Below are 17,128 nucleotides of genomic sequence, written 5' to 3'. Positions count from 1 at the left end.
TACACGCCTCCGGCAAAGGAGAGTCAACTGTCTCCTGAGGTAATTTATTCCATTGTTGAACAATTCAGGGAAATTTTTCCCGATGTCCAGTTGAATGCAGTTTAAGCACTTTTGTTGTCCTGTCTTATGGAAGGATTCTGAATAATTTGGTTCCGTTTTCAGCTTGAATAGTTGATGATATTAGGTCTCCACATAATCTTTTGTTTTTGAGGCTTGACACTTCTAACTGTTCCTATAGTTGTTGCCCCCCCCCCCCCGAACAGTTATCGTCTTGGTATTCTCTAGACATGCTTTGGTTTTGCAGTATCTCCTAAATGTAGTACCTAAATATAGGAGTTTGCATTTTCTCTCTTAAAGTTCATCTTGCTGGTTTCTGCCCATTGTTGCCAAGATTCTTCTAAATCTTGATTTTCTCCTCTGAGAAAACACCTCCTCTGAGGGGTTTGCTATCCCTGCTATCTTTGCAAATTGGTGTTGATAGGGAGAGGTCCAGTCCATGGCCGCTACATTGTGGGGTATCACAGGGCTCGGTTCTCCTGTTTAATATCTACACGAAGCCGCTGGGTGAGATCATCCAACAGTTTGGGTTGAGGTGTCAGGTGGGCTGATGATACCCGGCTCTCCGTCTCCATCCCACGGCGCTTGAGTGACGCTGTGGAGGTTCTGTCCCAGTGCCTGGAGGCTTTGGGGCCTGGATGGGCGCATTTTATAAGGAACTCTGCCGTGTTGATGCTGGGGAGAAGGCTCAAATGGTGGGGGGCAGCCCAGGGGCCTGTGGTTTTGCTAAGCAGCCTGCTCTTCCACAATGGCCTCCCCTCTGGATGGTGGTCCAGTGGCCCCATCCCATCTTGATGGGGCTGCCCTCGAAGAGCGTTCGGAAGCATCAGCTGGTGCTGAATGCAGCAGCACGGGTAGTAAATGGCGCCAGCTACTTAGCACGTGTAAAACACCACTACCTCGTGAGCTGCGTTGGTTGCCAGTGTGCAATTCAAAGTGCCGGTTGCTTGGGACCAGTTACTTAAAGGCCCGTCTCTCCCCGGTTGTTTCTACCCATCCTGTCCGGTCTGGCAGGATAGACATGCTTCGGTCCTCTCGGCAAAGGAATGCCGGCTGGCAGGGCCCAGCAGGTGAGCCTCTTCTGCTGTGGCAGCCGCCCTGTGGAATATTCTCCCTCCGGAGAGCAGGAAGACCCCCACCCTGCCGGCCTTTCGTGGGGCCCTAAAGACCTGGCTTCGTGCCCACGCCTGGGGCCCTGAGCGGAGGAAGGGACCCGTCTCTTGGTTGTGTTAGGGATTGTTGCATTTCTCTTGGTTGTTACATATTTTAATTGTAGTTGTAATAGTTTTAAGTTTTATTTTAAATATTGTTTGTTGCCCAGAGTCATTTGCTGAAATGGGCACTTTGCCTGTCCTTTGTCATTTCTCAAATATGACATCTGCAAGCTCTCCCCGTTTGTTTGTTCCTTTTATTATTTAAATGTAGGTGGCTGCCAACTCAGCCCATGACTCTGGGTGGCTAATGTTCAATTAAAACTAACAGCACAGAAAAACCATTTAAAACCACACAGTAGGGGTGCCTCAAAACCATGCCACCAGAAAGAGGCTGGGAAAGTGCATTGCCTGGGGAAGAACCAGGTCTTCAGTGCCTGATCAAAGGCCAGGAGGGTCAGGACAGTCCACCCGGTGGGGAATAAGTTATTCCATAGGGCAGGCACAGTGATTAAGAGGGCATTAATAGAGGGGACCCAGGGCGTGCCCATTCCTCCAGGGAGGAGACAGCAGTCCCACAGATAACTGGGCCCTATTCCACGAAGGGCTTGCCGTACTCTTAGATAAGATCATTCAATTTCTAACTTGCCTTATGCAGATCCTTGCTACTTGCTAGCATGCTCCCTTTTCTATGCATTCACATTCAGTCCCAACGGCTTCTTAAGTTGCCCCCATTTTTTCCCCACTGGAGTCATGGGAAATTACCCTTCCGGTTTCCTGTTCCCAAGTATCTTTCAGATTGGGAGTTTTGTTCCTCTGAACTAGTGGGAACTGTCTCTCCTGAATGTTGGACTGTCCAGTTTCTTTTTCGGAAGTATCTTAAACCTCATGTTTATATGGTTACTTCTACTCAAAATTTCTGCTGGTTTTACCTTTTCAACCTATTCTTCCCTATTGATGGAATCAGATCTAGGAGATGCTATGAAAATTGTATAGTTTTATGTTTGCTGTGTTTCATATTATTACATTTTGCCACTGCAGCTTTAAGGAAAAAAGCTCTTCTCATTTTCTCTTCTTTTACTCAATGCTTGTGTTAGTTTTTAGAAAAGGACAAGCCTACCCCCATATTGTCTACCTTCTTGTTCTTCTATCCTTAAATTTTTCTTCCTGCTTTTCCATTGTAATTCCAGTGGAATAAATTAAATATTTCAGATGGAACTCAACTGAAGATTGACCTTTACCTAGCCATAAGCATATATTGTTTAAAATACTTCCTGTTTGCATTCCTCAAGACTTTGGTTAAGTGGGCAGTCGCTGTTCTCAGTCACTCTTAATAGCTCAGTCTCCCGGCACCAAAGCTCATCAGCCTATTCCCACTGCCAGTGTTTCTGCGATTTCAAGACTTATCTACGTACAAGACATACCTTCAAACTTGTATCAAAAAGCTGTACTGGGAGAGGGTGTGGCAAGGTAAAGAGCTATGCTTCTCCCAATCTGGAATTTAAAATATCTTGGCCCTTCACCCTGTCTGCAAACGCTACTGATTTCTTTAATGGAAAAGTGATCCCTTTGTCTCTTGTTCAGCCTTCTAGAAAATAAACAGTGAGCAAGACCACTGAAGAATTTGGGAGATTTCTCACTGTTGGCTAAGTTTGTTTTCCAACAGAGGATATCCAGGTAATTGGAAGTCTCCCCTCTTTGAAAGTTCTGTAATTTGGTCCAGTAGGGGATTATCTGGATGTTTACCAGGTTTGGCAATATATATCACGCCACCACAATAATATTGTTTCCATTTCCTTCTTACCCAAATATTCTTGACTCATGCACAAATTCCTGGATCCCAGTGGAGATGTCTACTTCCTTGATTCATTGTCTGCCTTCAGCCGGCAAGCAGGAATAGAACCAGCTAGGCAAGCTGACAAGAATCCAAGCGCTCCTGATAAGTAATCTTAACTGAAAAAGTGGTAAAGTGTGTGAAAGAATTTAGCCACTATCCTGCTTCAAGAGCAAGCCCTATATATAGAAACAGTATTCAGCCCCTTTGCATCTCTTTCTCATTCATGTCCTATGTTGTGCAGCCCCCTCTTTTATGGGGTGGGGTAGTTTCCATCTGTCCTTTGTTTTGTTGCTGTCATTTTTTTATTGTCAGTGAGAAACATGCCTATAATGTCACTCTTCCCTATTTACGTATGTATGTATGTTTGCACGTATTTTAAAAACTTACCTAGACAGCCATATAACGAGTCGCAACCTAGCCACTCCAAAACAATAAAACCATTAAAAAAAAAAGCCACAATAAAAACTCTTAATGCTTGAGGCAAAAATATGAACAGAAAAATACAAAAAAAGGGAAAAAAGGAGAGGTATGGAAAGGAAAAAAGAAAGAAAAGAGAGAAAAAAAGTAACTTCCCTTTTTATCCCAGCAAGTAAAGACAAATTTAACAGCCTATCACCATCTCTAAATACAACATAATCTGTTCTCCCCATAGCTCATCTCCTAAGTAAAAAAACAAAATCCAAATGCTTTGTCAATCATTCTTTGTCAGCAAAAGTCCAGTAGGGGCAACCAGACAGAACTATTTTCCTCTTTTAGCCCTGATCGAACAAACTGACCTTGTATTGTTTTTAAAAATATTCATTAGCCCCTTCAAAGAGAGTCCCAGGGGTAGTTTGCCAGTCACCTGCGTTTAAGGCAAAAATCTTTCAGATCTTTAACAAGTTTCTTTTGTATATCCAATAAGTAAAATTTATCCTTTTGTTTGTCGCTTGTAATAAAGTCCTTCAAAACCTCAATAGAGCTCTTTTGTATATCCAGTAAGGAAAAAATTATCCAAATCAATTTCTTGGTTTAATATCTGTATGTGTCCTTTAGGGAATAAGTCATCCATCAGATCCATTCATGTTACATTTAAGTCCCCCTTCCAAGTAATTTCATAAACATCCATCACAATTTGTTCTTGTTCTATAACTTCATTACAACACACTCTGTCCATCTTGTCAAGCAATTGATCCATTTTATTAAGAAGCTTAATAGATATTCGGAAGTTTGCTATGTAGATTTCAGCTCCATATTCTTTATTCTCTAGCTCCCTCTAGTGTCCACCTTTAAGGTCTCCTCATTGTAAAAACAGCCAAAATGTTCTTATAAAAAAGCCACAACAGTCACCATCTTCTCATGAGAAAATATCTTCTAATTAATTCAACACTATAATTCCAAATTGCTCTAGCCCCTTAATCCATTGTTAACTTTCCAAAATCTGTATACTAAGGATCCTTTTGCTGTATAGTCCAAGAAATGATAGATTTTAAAAACTTTTAAAATCGAATTTACACCATTGTCCTCTAAGGAGGAGGAAACTCACCCGATGAATACAGTAAAGCCTTGCTGGTCCGAATGGTCTTAATCTCTCCAGTAAACAAAAACAAAAAATTAATAATTCAAGTCCCAAAAAGTGATTAAGAAATAAGGCTCAGTCAAACTTAATGTCCATAAAAGGCTGCTTTGCAAGTGCAAACTTGATGAAATCCTGACCCCCAGCCTCTCCACCTGTAAGCTAACTGCAAAACGGCAGTTTCCGTGGTCTACTCACGAGTAGTGGCTGTCCAGAGTCATGGATAATGTCAGCGATTTCTCCTGGAGAAATTTCGCCAGTCCAGATGCAGCATCCCGCCACGATTCTCCTCCCAAAGCTGTCCTGTCATGAGCAGGATGTCAGCCCACCACGGTGCCCACAGGAAGTGTCCTCGTCTGGCCTGTTCCTTTTGGACACATTATACCCTCAGTCCTTGGGTATGGGTTAAGTCCAAACATGAACTTTACCTGATCAAGTTTCAGTAGTGCTTGCTAAACCGCATTCATCTTCTTGAATTAAGATTTTTAATTCCTACCGTTTGTTCTCATATTCTATATAGAGACCGTGGAATCCTTAGGTCTGGTTACTTGACCTATTCCTTCCCGTATTTATGTATAGAATCATAGAAATATCTGACAGTGGAGTGGGAAGAAACCACCAGGATCATCTAGTCCGACACTGGAAACGAGTTAAGCCTGTACTTAGGACGAGAGCGCAGTTCAATACAGAAAGTATAAATTGGACTTGGTTTGCCAATGCACAGATAAAGGCACGACTTGAAAAGGATGTGAAACGAGATACAGGAGGGAGTAAGAATGAATTTGAAATAGAACTGTGCAAAGATGACCAACATGTAATTGCAAGAATTTATACATTGCTATTAAAATACAATACAGAAGCTGAACAAGTTAATGTAGTATTAGATAGATGCTAAATTTGGGGCACAGCATTGGCATGGATATTTGGGAGAAAAGTGTGGACTAAAAATATTAAATTTACTGTGCACAATAACTTAAGAGAATTTTTTTTATTAAATGGTGTATAGATGGCATTTGACACCTGTGAAACTATCTAAAATGTATAAGAGCTTTTCAAGTAAATATTGGAAATGTGGAAAAGAGGATGGAACTTATTATACGTGGGGGAAGTGGCCAAAAAATTTTGGTTGATGATCCATGGGACATTGGTGAAAATAATAGGAATCCCTTTTCAGGTGAAACCCGAACTGAACTTATTAGGGTTTATAGTAGAAGAACTGAGTAAAAAACACGGTGTCTTATTGCTGCATTTGATCACTGCGGCAAGATTATTATATGTGCAGAAATAGAAAAATGAAAAAGCTCCGAATGTTGAAGACTGGATATTTAAGGTTACGGACTTGGCGGACATGGCCAAACTAAGCGTCTAGCGAGAGAGAAATCTACGGAGGCTTTTATTAAAGACTGGAGTCCATTTATGGACAATAGTGTAAAAGTGGAGAAAAATGGCTTGAAGATGAAGGGTTTTGTAGATTAAGGGAAGATAATGGAAAATGTAAATAGTGATTACAACAGTGTAAAAGAATAAGAAACGGTTAACGGATCCATGAGGAAAGTGAAGGGTGGAAGCGGACGATGTGTTTTTCAAGTTAGATGTTTAGTTTTGCATTTGCAGGTTTATGTTTCTATATATGTTTACGAATTGTGTTTTTTATGTTTATTTTATGTGTAGAATTTTAATAAAGTTTATATGTGTATATTATAACATGTACTATGTTATTATAATATAATAATTATTATTATAATAAACGTTATTACAATTCTACACATATATATTGACCTGCTGTACTCACACAACACACATTGATTACACGCTTGGTGGCTGCATTTGCCCAAGTTGGTTAGTTTTAACCTTGGTTTGTTTTTGTACGGCTGACTGTGTTCTGTGAGCCCAGCCTGTGTGGTCAGTTTAGTGGAGGGTATTGTTCAACCCCCCAAAAGGAATTGATTCAGGAACCCAGCGAAGTGCCTTGCATGTGCTTCGGCAGCGCCAGGCTGCCTTTCTCTCCCGACTGACTCATGGCTTTCCTCTGGGATAGTCCGTGTCACCTGAAGAGACTCGGCCACGTGTTCTCTCTCTCCCACCTCGCCCGCAGGCTGCGCTGACAGAGACGCAGCTGCTCTGCCGCGAGTACGCCTGGCTGAGTCAGATCTACCAGTACGTGCACAGCTGGAGCTCCTCTCAGCTGGAGAACATGAAGGGCTGGCCAGCGGAAGAGTATGTAAATCAGATCCTCAAGTTGCGCACGTGGGTGGTCCAGGTCCAGAAGGTGCCCCATGTTGTCATCACACACAACCGCCTCTTCTTAGTGGACTGCAGCGGTATTCATCAGGATATCCGTACGTGCGCGGGGGGAAGAGGGGGAAGGGCCCCTTGGGTCACCAGGGCCTACGAGTCCGCTCTGCTCTCTTCACAGTGCCCCTGCTGGCGTCCATTGATGAAGATATCCTGACCCTCCTGCTGATCGAGACCACAAAACGCAGCGAGCAGTTCATTGCAGAGCTGGCCGCTGTCCTGCAGCTGTATGTGAATGTTGGCACTGACATCTTTACCATTGCTAAGTGCTCGCAGAAGGTAGGTTCCTCCTCCTGCAAATAGGGACAGCTTTGGCCAAATCTCTTTATTTACTGATGGGTTTTTTTTCTGCCTCTCTTTCAAAGCAACTAAGATAGTTTAAAATAAAATCACTCCGCTCATAAAAACATGAGCAGAAAAAAGGAATCCTCTATTGGGCCAACTAAAGTTTTCAAATAGTTCCAGGTCTCCAAAAACCACCAGGAAATTGTTTTGAATTTAGAAAAAACAGGAGCAGGGCTATGAATAATGTTTAAGCTATACTTAAATTTTTCAGCGGTGTGAGGGAAAATCTTGTGCCGGTTTCCTTGCCGGAGTTGTTTGCCATTGCGGCGTCAGCGTCTTGTCTTGTAGGACTTCTCGCCCCTCCTGGATACTCCTCTGGGGTTTTACAGATGCGGAGCGGTATTGAGCTGCGCAGGAGTTCCCAGAAGATCCCCGAGAGCAGCACTGCAGTCGCTTCCATCCGCTCCTTCAGTAGGCTGGGATGCAAGCCACCTGGCTCTGGGGACTTGCGTTGGTTTAAGTGGGTTAAGTTCCCTCTTTCCCTGCCTCTCTCCGTTCTAAGGCTGTTCCCTCCTTCTCCAGTGCCACGGTGATGACCAGCTGGGGCCCCATTTTCTGTCTGAGAAGTCAGACTCAGAACAGAAGTGAAGGAGTTCTGCTTTCCCACTATCACCCGTTACCAATTCGCCACTTTCTCCTCATGGTGGACCTATACCCAAATAACTCTTTTTCTCTTGTTTTTGATCTCTCTTGCAAGTCTCAGGTTATTTTCCTGACATGTTTCTACAGTTTCTGGGGAGTACCTCATATTCTTTTTTTGTACGTGCACCTCCTTCAATTTTCTAAGTATGCCCCCCTTTTTTTCTCCAGAAATGAAGAGAGCACTGCATGCATCCATTCTTGCCTCTTTAGATTTCTCCCTTTTCTTTTTCTTGTAGGAATTGTTTCCGATGGTACCTTCAGTATCTTGATTTGTAGGATTTCCCATCTTCCCTAGATATTTTTTGCCTTCAGGATTTTAAACCATTGGATCCAATCCACCTTCTCTTGGAGTTTATCAGAATCTGCCCAGCTGAAGTCCAGTGTGCAGATTTGACTCCTCTCATCACTTTTCCCCAAGGGGCTTGTCACCCTCCCTTTTCAACCAATACCACCTTCTTGGTGAGGATTTAGTCTAGGACAGCAGACCCCCTTGCTCTTCCTTCCACTTTCTGACAAATGAAGTTAATAGCAAGAGAGCAACAAGAGTTTGTTGAATCTTTGACTCCAGGCAGAGTTAGATTGGATAACCGAAAGCCCCCATTATCACTATTGCATGCTTATTTGAAAGACTGGCCATCTGATGCAGAAAGATCTCATTTGTATCTTCTGCCTATCCAGGTGGTATACAATTAACTTGTGGTTTTTAACTTTGTACCATGTAGCAAAGGAGCACAGTGAAAAACGGGACTAAGATTAAATACAAAGACCAAAATAATGACAACAGGTAGAACAACCAGCCTTAAAACTGACAATGAAGATAGGACAGTGGTGGACAGCTTCTGCCTTTTAGGATCAACCATCAACAGTAAATGAACAAGGAGTCAAGAAATACACCACAGACTAGCACTTGATAGAGCAGCCATGAAGGTCTTGGAAAAGAGATTCAAATGCCCTTCCCACGCAGCTTCCTTTCCATGCAGGGCTCTAATATGCATTGGACAATCCTAAGAATTACATGGCTAGCATGTGAAATTAAGGATATTATACTAACTAAGCTAAGACACAATGGTGAGCGAGGTGGTGCTGCGGTTGGTTGTTTGCGATCTCGAGCTCTAGAGAGATGCTAATTTGAATGTTGTGGTGAGTTTGCGGTGAGTTCATTTGTGGTGAAGTTGTTTGGATGGGACATTGGTGGAGACCCCTTGGCTGGACCTGAGCTCTTTTTCATCAGACTGGTGCAGCTTGTACCCCCTATTAGACCTCTGGTTGACTTGGGAGAGAGCCGCGTGGGGTTCGTTTCGCTTGGTGCAAGGGAGATCCATCCTCCTGGTGCTGCTGCTGGTGGTGGAGGAGGAGTTGCGTGGCAGTGCTCCACGTGTTAGCCAATGGAATCAGCTGTGTGGCAGTTTTCGCGCTAATCCGCTGTTCTTGAGGCATTCGGTGCCACACGGCACAGGAAGGAAACTGGCGGCTGCAACTAAGAAGCCTCCCCAGCTGCCTGTGCAGGGAAGGCAGGAGCCCAAGGTTTGGACAACGGCTGCAGCAACTGGAAAGTACTGGCGGCACTGGTTCCTGTGGGGCACTGGGCCGCTTAAGCGGTGGGGAGGGGGCAGCAGCGAAAGCAGGCCAAGAGTAAATGTTGGTTTGGAGCCTGCTGCTGCCATTTTACACACACACACACACACACACACACACACAGAGCCCCCCATGGACTTTGAATCATCTGAAGCCTGGTGGGCTTTGTTTGATACGGGCTGTCCATCCAGTGGAGGATATGGATGCGTAAGGAGAGTAATTCTATGGGTGAGAGCCTGGATGAGGGCGGCAGCCTGAATTACCCTCGGCTGGCATGACAGAATGGATGTCCTGCCGGCCTGGTGAGAGGGGGCGTAGGTGTGGTTAGGAGATAGAGCTGACTGGAGGTCGCCGATGGAGACCACGTGATGTCGTGCCTAATGACCACGTGGGGTTTGCCGGATGACTGCAGCTGGAACTGCCGGAACCACCACCATAAGTTGATGTGGTCACGTGATGTCACGCTTTACGACTGCGTCACTTAGCAATGGAGTTTCTGGTTTTAATAACTCTCATTAACCAAGGGGAAACTGGATTGGAAGAAGATGGGTTTTAAAATTGGAGGGAGAAACATCAGTAATCTGCTTATAATGACACTACCCTGATAACCAGAAATGCAAAGGATGTGCAAGCTCTAGCAATTAATGTCAAGGAGCACAGTGAAAAAAATGGGACTAAAATTAAATATAAAGAAGCCCCAACTAATGACAACAGGTACAGCAGCCGGCCTCAGAACTGATAATTAGCAAATCGAAGCGGTGGAGAGCTTCTGCCTTTTAGGATCAACCATCTATGGGAAAGGAACAAGCAGTCTGCAGGCCAGCTCTTGGTAGATACCTTGGAAAAGGTATTTAAATGCTGTGATGTGTGTATATCTACAAAATTCAGAACTGCAAGCCATGGTATTTCCTGTGACATTCTATGGAACTGAAAGTTGGATTTTGAAGGAGTAGGATAGGAAGAGGATTGACACTTCTGAACCTTGGTGTTGACGAAAGCTCCTGTGAATGTCATGGACAGCCAAGGAAACATAGGAGGACGACGAGGTGGTATAGCATAACCAGCCTTGCAAGATTCTGTTGTTATAGCCAATCTCAATAAAAACAGTTTTAGCCATCCTGCGGAGTTTATTTCATGGTCTGACACAATATGATCTTGTCACTGAAAAGTGCCGAAGCCCAAGCAGTCTCCATCTCTGATGTCAAATTTCATTTCATCTTTCACTGTGTTTAGCTTTCCTGTGTTCATGCTACTTACAGTCCATGTTTCCACTGTATTTCTGTCTTTGCAGCTTTGGATTTTCTTTTCCTGTGTGGCAACATCAGCAACTAGATGTCCTAAAGGCTTTAATCTATGTGGCTTTAATCTAGTCATAAATGCTATTAGTACTTCAAAGGATCCTCAGTTCTTCCTCAGTAGTATGTTGAGGGTTGTCCCCCTAAGGGGCCCATCATCTGGCACTATATTCTCAGTCATTTTAATTGGTTTGTTTGTTTATTTATTTGACTAGACTCAACAACTCTGGGTGGCTCACAACAATCAAACAAAGAAATTACAATATTTCTATCCATGTGGTTTTCTTGGTAAATTACAGGAGCGGTTTAGCACTGCCTTTTCGCATGCAGGATGAATGGATGCCTTTGCTCTTGTCCCGACAGTGATCCTCTGCCTCCGGCATCTCCCTGTATTGCTGCCTGCTGGCTTTAGCTGGGCAGCTGGGATGACCTTCGCGCCGTGGGGGGCCCTGCCAGGATGATGTGCCCGTGGCACACGCTCCTGACATTCTCTGCTCGTCCCTCTGCCACGAGGCAGCACAGCAGGATGTATGTGTGTGGGGGGAGGGCAGAATAAAAAAATTCAACAGTCTAAAATGGGTGAAATTAGTCTTGTAGGCTTTATTCTTGAGAAATCTATTTTTTCTGACCCTACCATTTTTATATACTTATCTTGCAGCACACACGCATACATGTGTATGCACACGTGTGCATAGAGTTTTATACAAAGATCTATGTGAAGGACGACCATATTTCATTATCAGCACCCATTGGTAGTCAGCATCTGTAAGGAACTCATACGCCAGATCCTTGCTCCCTTGAGTAGAATCATGGAATACTAGGGTTGGAAGAGGCCTTGGAGGTCTTCTTGTCCACCCCTGCTCAGGACAGGAGTCTTCAGACCATGCCAGGGAAAAGGCTGTCCAGCCTTTGCTTGAAAACCCCCGGTGCTGGAGCTGCCGTGACTCCACAGGGGCAGGCTGTTCGTTGCTTCATAGCGCTCACAATCAGGAAATTCTGAGCCTGGATCTCCTCCTGTGAGGCTTCCAGCCCTGTCTCTTGCCCTAAATCCACCCCTCTTCCCTGCGACAGCCCTACGTTTGGCGAAGATCAGGGGTCTGGTCATAGGATGGGGAGGGGACAGAAGGATGTGCAAAAAGGGTATGAATGTCTCGATGGATCCAAAGTCATGTGATGCGCCTGCCAAAAAAGCAAAAGCAGGACTGAGCAATGTCAGGAGAAGGCCTCTTTGCTCTGGCTTGGTCACACCACCTTGTGGTGGTGTGTGTCCTGAAGCAAGCAACAAGCAACAAGGATGATGAAGGTCCTGGAAAGAAAAAGAAGAACTTGTGAGGAACAGTTGCAGCTGTTTAATCAGGTATGTTTTATCTGAAGGAGAGAAGACTGGGGAGACATGATAAAATACCTTAAAGGCGTCTAGACAGCAGAGTAGATCGTTCAGCGCTGGTCCAGAAGACAAGACACGATGAGTTCAACTTACAAGGAAGCAAGTTTTGATGGGACATCAGAAATAATTTCCTGATGTTAAGAATTGTTCAAGAATGGGACAGGGCATATGGAGTCTCTTTAGCTGGATGTACTTCGAGGCTAGATGTCCATCTGTGGGGGATGCTCTAGGAATGGATTCTTGCACTTAGCAGGGATTGGAGTAGATGAGCCGTTTACATTGTATGGTTCGGTTTCTATTTATTTGCATCTCAAGCCCCCAGGTTAACCCGCTGTACATTGTTAACCTTGAGGGAAAATTTGTTAAGGATTCCTACTGATTCACACTGGCAAAATCCCGTTGGTGTTCCTGATTCACTTTTCATAAGAACTGAGGTAGAAGTCCCCGGGACCAAGAAGGCTACTGTTCCTGTAAACGTGGCTTAGGTTGAGGTATCTTTTAGGGAAGCTGCAGTGGCAGATGAGCGTGGTCTAGATCTCTGTGGGCAGCTTTGCAATTACACGAAGCTGCTTTTCCTGGGATGGTGGACTCCATTTTGTCTTCTGCTTCTCCTGCTTTTTCTCTGCTAAACTACCAGTTTCAGACTCTGTGTGCTACAGTGACGTTTCCTGGGAGACCAGGAAATTCATCACAACTTGTGGGATGGAACTGGGGGCTGGGATGAATGCCCAACCTGAGATAGAGGGAAGGGGGGGCAGATTTGTAAGTGGCTTAAACTTGTGGGGTCAGAATGCCAAACATTTGGAATAATTCTGGTACTGATTGCGGGTTGTGGCTCTTGTTTATTCCTCCACAGCTGGAGCAGTACCAGGGCCAGATGACTGAGCTGCAGGAATATGTGGACTATGTGCGCTCCCTCAATGAGGTTGTACAGCAGTGCTTTCGCCCTCTTAGCCCTAGCGAAGAAAGTCTGGAAAACATGGTAAGGGCCTACTTATGCCTGGGTAGAGCCATCCCTTTGGGTAACGGGCGAGGAAAGATCTTGGTGGGAGGAAGGAGGAAAATGTTTTTCTAGGTGTGCAGAACGGCTCTCGTGTGACTGCCTAAACATGATCAGGAGCCAGGCTCCACTGGCCCTTCTTGCAAACCTCCATCCCCGTCTGCGCCCCCGGCTGCTGGCCTTCCCCCTCCAGGGAGGAAGGTGGAGTTCAAATAAAGCTAGAAGGAGCAGATTCTTGCTTGGCTCCTGCTAAGCCGGTTCCCTCCCTGAGGCACGGGCCTGGGGAGGGATGGCTCTGCATCTTCTCTTGCAGCAAAGAAAAAAGGACACCAGTTGGGCCTTCCCCCACAACTAGGTGGGGGAGAGAAGGTTCAGCCTCCACTTCCACGCTCCATCTTCTCTGCCCAAAGCTGTCTGGTCCAGTACTGCTTTTCGAGTAGGGCTATCTGTTCTTTGGCCCGCCTATTTGTTCTTTTAGTTCAGCTGGTATTAAGACAGGGGTATTTCTCAAAATAGCATACAGGTAGTCCTCAACTTACGACAACAATTGGGACCGGAATTTCAGTTGCTAAGCAATGTGGTCATAAAGTGCGACCACATCACTTAGCGATGGCAATCTCTGTAGTCCCGGTTGTTGGGCAAGCCAACTTCCTGCCGGATTCCCACAACCAAGTCAGTGGGGAAGCCGGCAGGAAGTTGCAAGTCCCAGCTGACAGGCAGGTAAGTGGCTGCTTGCCAGGTGGGGGAGGGAGCGAGGGGGTGTGCGAGAGGCGCCACATGGGTCGGAGAAGGTGTGTGAGGGTGCGGCGTGGGTTGGGGAGAGTGCACAGGGTGCGCGAGAGGCACCACACAGGTCAGGGAAGGTGCACGGGGGTGCAGCGTGGGTCGGAGAGGGGAGGGGAGGGGAGGATATGTGAGAGGCGCTGTGCAGTTTGGGAGGGTGTGTGGGGGTGCCACATAGGTTAGGAAGGGTGTGCAAGGGATTGTGAGTGGTGGGTGTGTTGTAAGTGCAGAGGGGTTGGGGGAAGGTGCGCGGGTGCGATCTTCCCTGCCTTTTGACCTTCTGGGGAAACTGGCATGGAAGGCTGAAAATGGAGCAATGCCCCCAGTCTCCAGGTTCTGTTTTCCTCAGGCGGCTGCTTGAGACCAGTTGCGTGAAGGGTGGCTAATACTTTAAAGGAGAGAGAGAGAGGATTTAACACGATTTAGCCTGAGCGCAGGGCTGAAAGGAGTTGGGTGGCCCTAAACAGGGAGCAATGTCAGGTTCCACTTCTGGGTGAGAAAAAGTCTTTTTGGTATCTGCTTAAAACTGAAAGTGATTCTTTTCCAAGCACAATTCTCACTGCGTCTCTTTAGCAAGATGTATTCAGAAGAAAGGGGCTGGGCTACAAAAATTCCAGCGACTCCCATCTGAAGCCGGACTTTATTTTCTTTTGAATTGCCTTCCTGTAAACCAGTGTACTAGCAGGTTTTTTCACAGATAATAGAGTTTGCAGAAAGTCGTTTACCATCTTTATCAGCCTGAGAGTAAAAAGGCGCAAGAATAGGATGGGGAGTCATACACGTGAAAGGGGCCTCCACGTTCTCAGGTTAATTATGATTCAGCCCTGGGATGAAGCTGCAAAAAGGCAAATGCTATTTTGGGCTGTAGGGGCAGAAACCTAGCGTACAGATCGCTCTGCTCTGTTCAGATCCCACCTGAAATAGCTGCGTCCCGCTCTGGGCACTCTGGTTCAGAAGGGACAGTGACAAGCGGGAGGGGAGAGAGACCAAGCTGGGGGAAGAGCCTGGAAACCAAGCGCTGTCAGGGACGGGTGAGGATCAGGTAGGGGGCTCACAGAGGAGACGGCTGAGGGGAGGCACAGCAGCAGAGGTCCAATATCTGAAAAGGGAGCAGACGTGCCGCGTTCTTTATTGCCCCAGGGCAGGACTAGAACCGTTGGTGAGTGCTGCTGAGAAGCGGAACAGGCTGCCCCAGGAAGAGCTGATGCTGTCGGGGGTTCTGCCCCGAGCAGGGGCTGGGCCGGATGTGCAGGCCTCGAGCCCGCTGGGGGTGGGGCAGACGGGGCCTGAGCCCCCCTCTCCCGCCTCTCCCACTGCAGCTCTCGGACACCTGGGACGCGTTCATGTACCAGCAGCGGGAGGTCTCCGACTTCATCGTCTCACGGCGCCTCAGCATCATTGCTGAGCTCAGCAGCTCCCTCCAGAAAGCCACTCGGGAACTCCAGGAGCTGCTGGCCATGGTTACCGTGGGTCGCTTTCAGGACCCAGCCCAGAACCCCCGTGCCATGGAAGATGAGCTGAACCAGCTCCTCCGGCGCTTCCAAACCGTGGTGGCGCGGGTTACCGACCTCTGCCACTCCCAGCGGATCCTGACAGGTGAGAGCTGCTGGCCAAGCCCACGGGAGTCCTGCGGGTCCTGCGCATGATAGGCGAGTCAGGGGCCTCCTGATCTCTTCTCAGGGGAATGCATGGATGTCTCTTTCATCACCGGAAAGCAGGAGATCATCAAGATTCACACCCGGGTCTGGCGGCTTTTCCGCATTGTTTCTGAACAGATCAAGGAGTGGAAGTGTTTGGCGTTTGTCAAGGTAGTGGCCACCCGAGCCCTCTCCCCTATGCCACGGGAGTTGGTTCGGTCCCTACACCGACATTACCCCTCCTCCCCCCTTGGACAGCCCCGTGCCAGGCCAGCTCCCCTCTGGCAGCGACATCTAGATATTTATGCACGGGGTTCTTCTGAGCTGGGACTCCGTTCCAGGCTCGTGGGCAATCAACTGTTTTGTGCAGCTCCATTCTTACCTGCGATAAGGATTTTTGTTCAGCCAAATCATGTCTGCAGTTGCCTGCCCAGTCCAGCCAGGGCGTTCAGCTGGACTGCGAAGGGTCGGGGGATCTGAGTCCAGGCTGGGAAGCCTGGCAGCCCTCTCCTGATGGCCCTTCCCTGTTGGCAGTTCAATGCCCCTCTGGCCCTGGAGAAGACAGAGGAGTGGCAGAAGGAGGGGATCAGCATGGAGCCCTCCCTGCCCAGCAACCACCGTGTCCTTCAAGCCTGCCTGTGCGCCATTGCCAACTTCCAGAAGTACCTGCCCTTGCTCCTGAAGCTCGGTAGCCACTTTCTGAAGCTCAGCTGCTGGAAAGAGATCTTTGCTGGTGAGGGGTCAGGTGGGGCTGGTTCCAGGAGTTTCCTGCTTTGAAATGCTAGGAAGGGACTGAAGTGGGTTCTTGTGCTGGGTTTTGTAAGAGCCAAACTGCACAAGTGATGGCAGCTCTGGGGGTGCAGCTAAACTAGGAGGGTTGGCACTAGGCTACAGAATACAAACAGCTCGGCAACTCGGGTGGGTGGAAGGAGGGAGTGCCAGTTGACTCACGTTCCCTGCTCTCTTTCAGTGATGGGTGTCAAGTGTCCTTTGAATATGCAGTTCACGCTGGGCCAGCTCCTCTCTTACCCACTGCTGGAACACAGTGATGCCATCTTTAGAGTGAGTGGCTTGGCACACGGCAGGCTAGTTGAAACGGAGTCACGGCAAGAAGCTGAGGCTCTCGGTTATTCCCCTGCTCCTGGTGGGCTGGGCCGTTGGAGAGCAGTCCTCTCATTTGACAATCAGGTCTATGCCTGGGAGAAGAGCCGCCACTGCGCCAGAGACACGCTCCAGCGCATTCAGAGGGCCTGGGCAGAGAAGCAGTTCCGTCTCGTCAATTTCATTCTCAACGTGCCCTACCAGGAACCGCAGCCAGAACGCTTCCGGCGTCCAGCAAGCGGCCGCCAGCGTGCGGCCAAGCTCGAGTATATCTCCAAGGACAGCGGCACCTATGTGCTGTCGGGTGAGGCCCCAAGAGATCCGGCGATGCCGATGGGTTCGGGCTGAGTGTTGACCCGGGAGAGCAGCCGTGAGCACTCTTTGGCCAGGCAAGGGCCAGGAACCGGAGCAGCCGTGGGCCGTGTGCTCGTTCTGGTGTTTTTCCCGCTGGGAGTGGGGAAATGGCAG

General features: G+C 47.3%; 1 protein-coding gene across 5 annotated transcripts in view; it reads left to right on the top strand.

Annotated features, from left to right (window-relative positions):
• DNHD1 (dynein heavy chain domain 1) overlaps positions 1-17,128 on the top strand; it is a 100,662-nt gene that overhangs the window by 10,610 nt on the left and 72,924 nt on the right. For 3 of the 5 annotated variants that reach the window (XM_088140305.1, XM_088140304.1, XM_088140302.1), the window contains exons 10-17: positions 6,696-6,939; positions 7,017-7,174; positions 12,996-13,121; positions 15,242-15,518; positions 15,603-15,730; positions 16,094-16,304; positions 16,530-16,621; positions 16,748-16,964. In XM_088140305.1, coding sequence (XP_087996431.1) covers positions 6,696-6,939; positions 7,017-7,174; positions 12,996-13,121; positions 15,242-15,518; positions 15,603-15,730; positions 16,094-16,304; positions 16,530-16,621; positions 16,748-16,964 — 1,453 coding nt within the window. The remainder of the gene's footprint in view (positions 1-6,695; positions 6,940-7,016; positions 7,175-12,995; positions 13,122-15,241; positions 15,519-15,602; positions 15,731-16,093; positions 16,305-16,529; positions 16,622-16,747; positions 16,965-17,128) is intronic. The other 2 variants (XM_088140306.1, XM_088140303.1) reach the window with 1 other exon arrangement.

The sequence above is a fragment of the Python bivittatus genome, unplaced genomic scaffold, assembly GCF_059951505.1.
Source record: "Python bivittatus isolate LINGU-HERP-01145 unplaced genomic scaffold, Pbiv_v1 ctg000340_np1212, whole genome shotgun sequence".
Lineage (NCBI taxonomy): Eukaryota > Metazoa > Chordata > Lepidosauria > Squamata > Pythonidae > Python > Python bivittatus.
This window is presented reverse-complemented; position numbering and strand designations above follow the sequence as displayed.